The sequence below is a fragment of the Rhincodon typus genome, chromosome 9, assembly GCF_021869965.1.
Source record: "Rhincodon typus isolate 14 chromosome 9, sRhiTyp1.1, whole genome shotgun sequence".
Lineage (NCBI taxonomy): Eukaryota > Metazoa > Chordata > Chondrichthyes > Orectolobiformes > Rhincodontidae > Rhincodon > Rhincodon typus.
Window position 1 is genome coordinate 13,574,964 of NC_063340.1, and position 4,565 is coordinate 13,579,528.

The 4,565-nt window shown below is 51.7% G+C and overlaps 1 protein-coding gene across 3 annotated transcripts in view; it reads right to left on the reverse strand.

Annotated features, from left to right (window-relative positions):
- Positions 1-4,565, reverse strand: part of LOC109910756 (insulinoma-associated protein 1b-like) — a 5,426-nt gene continuing 861 nt past the window's right edge. For 2 of the 3 annotated variants that reach the window (XM_048601088.1, XM_048601090.1), the window contains exon 2: positions 1-2,191. In XM_048601088.1, coding sequence (XP_048457045.1) covers positions 769-2,181 — 1,413 coding nt within the window. In that variant the 5' untranslated portion in view covers positions 2,182-2,191 and the 3' untranslated portion in view covers positions 1-768. Of the gene's footprint in view, positions 2,192-2,962; positions 3,003-4,565 lie in introns of those variants that run through there. The other variant, XM_048601089.1, reaches the window with a different exon arrangement.

The following is a 4,565-nucleotide window of genomic DNA, read 5'->3' on the forward strand; positions in this document are numbered from 1 at the left end:
AACAAACACAGTCGGGAACATACATTTGGAACCACTATATAAAAGCTAACAGTTAAGAAAATAAGTTGTGTAGAAAAAGGGATTGCATTTAATTTAAGAGCAGTCGTCAGCTTCACACGAGTGGGTGATGGGAGGGGAGCAGAAACGATGGCGTTTAAAATGAGCAAAGAAAACCTACATGTATGTTCACAAAATCAAGTTCGGTTTGAAATTTACGAAAAACGGAACGTCATAAGTTACTGAACCAAACAGACGCAACATCAAAATAGATAACGAAAGAATGCAATATTATCACAATAACTTTTTATAATAAATAAATAAAACGAATAAATTATAAAATGTATTCATTTAGCAATCAATACATATATTCAGACAGTAAAATTATATGCAACAAACCCATTGAAGGTAAAAACGTGGAAAGCTTCGAAAAATTAAGGCATTTACATCATTGTGGTGAAACATTCGGATCAGTAATCCAAGGCATTTGTGGCTAATCTAAAGGAACGTTCTAATTACTGCTTTGTTCAAGACAATTGAAAAAATCTCCAAGTGTCCAGCATATCACAAAGCTACATTAAAGCTGTTATTGTTTCGACTGAAAGGTGCAGTCTGTGAGATGAAGGTATACGGAAAAGGCGTTAGCATTCAAAAAAGAACAGCAAAGTTGGTTTGACTTTTTTTCTCTCTCTCCCTCTCTGGTTGTCGGTAAGTAGCAACTAAGAAAGGCACGGTTTGTCACCCCCGTCTCTCTCTTTCTCCCTTCCTCTTCTAACAGGCAGGGCGCACTGGCATTTGGAGAAGGATCACTTGCCTGTTTTCTGACGGGTGGCATTTATTAATGTGTCTGGTGAGTCCAGGAGAGCTGTAGAAAGTGGCCGGGCAGTACTTGCAAGGGAACACCTCAGAAGCGTGCAGACGGAGATGGCGTTCTTGGCTGGTCTTGCTGGGGAAGTTCTCGCCGCACAGTTGGCACGGCTGGTACTCGGAGCCGGGTTTGGAGACTTGGCCGGGGGCTGGGAGCTTCTTCTCGGGCGCTTCCCCCCCTCCTCCTCCACCACCAGCACCAGCACTACCGGGGAACGGGGGGTAGGAGGAGGCGTCCCCTGGGTGAGCCGCTAGGTGTTTCCGCAGGTAAGCCTGGCGCCGGAATTTCTTGCCGCACCGGTGACACTCGTAGAGACCGTCCTCGGAACCGGACTCGGAGGGAGCCGAGCCGGGGCTCGGGGTATCTCGGTCTCCGGCCTCTGGCCTCAGCTCCTTGGCTGGGGGTTCCCCGGGGCTGGGTTTACCGGGCTCCCCTTTAGTGTTGGTGGCACTGGAGGTGAGAGGGTGACCGCCAGCCGCGCTCGGGGTCTGGCCCCGGGGTTTGTGCCATCGCCGGTGCGATGCGAGGTTGGCGGGGCAGCTGAAGACCTTGTCGCATTCCGGGCAGCGGTACTCCACCCTGACGATCCGGGAGCACTTGTGCTGGGCCAGCGAGAACGGGTCGATGTATTCCTCCTTGCACAACTGGCAAATAAACTCCCCCAGGGGCTTCCCTCCTCCTCCTCCACCACTAGCACCAAAACCACCTCCTGCTGACCCCGACCTGGGCTTAGCCTCCACCGGACCCTCCTTAATCTTCAAGCCCAGCACCGGGGAGGTGGTCACCTCATCTTCGAAGTTGAGTTTCCTAATGGCTTTGGCTTTCTTAGGGGCGGCCGCTTTCGCGACCTGGCTGCCCCTGTTCTGACCGGCGCTACCGCCTCCGCTGCAGCTGTTGTTGTTGTTGTTGTGGTGCTGGTGAGGAGGAGCCGCCGGGCGACCCGGCGCTGACCCGTACGCCGAGGCCACTTTCCCGTCGGCCGGCCCCAGCAGCAGCGCCCGGTCCAAGGCGCCGGCGAACGGAGCCGCCGGCTTCGGGAAAGACTCGCCGCCCACCGGGGACGCCAGGTTCAGGAAGCGGGGGCCGTGCTCCCGGCTCACCGGCCGCACCGGGCTCGCTACCGGCGGCGGCGGAGGCGGCTGATCCTCCTCCGGGGGCCAAGCCGGGCCCCCGCTGGACAAACCCCGGGGGGAACCGGAGGCGGGGACCGGGAAAGTCTCCAGCACCGGCGGCGGCTCGGCTGCATCTTCTGAGCGGATCCGGTAAGAGACCAGGGTCGATTTCCTGCTCCTTTTCACCAGGAATCCTCTCGGCATCTTTGGGAGGCTGGGGGTGGACCGAAGAATAACAATAATAAAACAATAAATAGAATCAAAGGCACTTATTTTTAAAAGAAATAAATAAAACGGGTGAGTGCCAGGGTCAGATATAAACAGCTGCACTGGGCTGCGGCTTTCTCTTTATGTGGAGGGTGATGCCCGGTGAGTGAATGGCATCTCGCCAGCCTCCTCCTTCCTTCCTTCCTTCCCTCCCTCCCTACCCACCCACCCCCCGGCTGCTGCCGCCGTTTCTCTCTCTCTGTCTCCCCCTGCCCTCGCTCCCCCGTTCCCTTTAAGGCCGGGACCGCTCCCAGTCTCCTCACCTCCCCCCCCAAAACCTCAACCCCGCTGGCCGAGTGGCCTCCCTCGGCCAATCATAAGCGCGGAATGCTGGAGCGCAGCCAATGGAAGGCCGAGTCTATCTGCTTGACACCACCCCCCCCCCACACCAACACATACAAACACACCCCGTTTTCCACTATCAGTAAGCAGATCTGATGTAGATGGGAAGGTTGTGGGGATGGTGGGGGGTAAAAGACAGAGATGCAAAGAGAAGACATAGACACAGACTCCGAGAGTGAGACACAGACTCAGACGGAGAGCCAGACAAACTCAAAGAGACAGACTCAAAGACACACAAACTCAGAGATTCAGAGACAGAGGCACAGACTCAGAGAGAGACACAGACGCACAGATAGAGACACAGACTCAAAGACAAGACACACAGACTCACCAGTGAGAGACACAGATTTAAAGATACACAGAGACTCAGACACACCTATAGACAGACTCAGAGAGAGCCGCACACAGGGACTTGGACACACTCAGAGTGAGTGACACAAAGACTCAGAGTGACACAGGTGGACATAGACACGCAGACTCGCGATAAGAGGGAAGTGACAAACATAGGCACGCATAGACTCAGAGGCACAACAAACGTAGACATAAACGGACTCAGACATCAATTCACCGATATAAACTCAGGGTGCCCCACGAGAAACATACACCAAATACATATACAGTGCGAGTGGAAATTACTCTCTCCAAGCCCCACACATCAAATCCTAAGGGCCCGAGGCGGCCCCACTCACATCTGATGAGAATCCGTATTCCTTCAGATAAAGTCGACCCAGTGTATTCGCTCCTCAAATAAATCATTGAACAAGGCCCAATATTCCACTGTAACACACCCCCCAGTCCCGTTTAAAGTATAATTTTATATTTGCATAGTCCCACCCGAGATGTATCTTTATTTTTTTTTTAAAAGAATTCCCAGTGGAGATCTTATTCCTGACAGGCGGCTCCATTCCAAAAAGGCCTCTCTGTGCCTCTCTCTGTCGGTAGATTTGGTGATTGAGGCAGTGAAAAGGGCGGGGGATATCCTAAAACTCGCAGATTAAAGAGAAACCTGTGTTTGTGGAGGGAGGGAGAGAGGGGGGCGGGGGCAAGATGAGGTAAAGAGGAGTCCCTGGTAAGCGGCGGTTACAGATCTCGCACCGAAGACTCTATCTTTAAGTCTGCTACTTCTCTGTTGGAAACGTTTTAAACTTCCATCGTTCCCACGAGATTATATCACAAACTTCATAATTCCGGGTGAATGATAAGATTCGTGCCCCCCACCCCCAGCAGAAGTATTGCTGTTTGAGAGTGTTCCCAGCGGAGTTTATAATCTCTCCTCACGCCCCTGCACAGACACACACTGCCCTCGCACATATACACAAACTCACAAACATTACCCCCACAACCACAGTCAACCCACACGTAGTCACAAACATTACCCCCATAATCACACACACACTTGCCCCTCCTCCATACCATCACCCCCCCCACACACAATTACAAACATTATCCTCTCATACACAGGTTTACTGCCCTCTCTCTCACACACACACACATCTCGCACATGCAGGAACATTACCCCCCAACACATATTATCCTCACACATACACACACATACACGAACATTACCCCCCAATACACATTATCCTCACACACACACATTACTCCCAACACACATTATCCTCACACACGAACATTACCCCCCAACACACATTATCCTCACACACACATACACCAACATTACCCCCCAACACACATTATCCTCATACACACATATACACGAACATTACCCCCCAACACACATTATCCTCACACACACACGAACATTACCCCCCAGCACACATTATCCTCACACACACACGAACATTACCCCCCAACACACATTATCCTCACACACACACGAACATTACCCCCCAATACACATTATTCTCACACATACACGAACATTACCCCACAACACACATTATCCTCACATAAACACGAACATTACCCCCTAACACACATTATCCTCACACACACACGAACATTACCCCCCAACACAC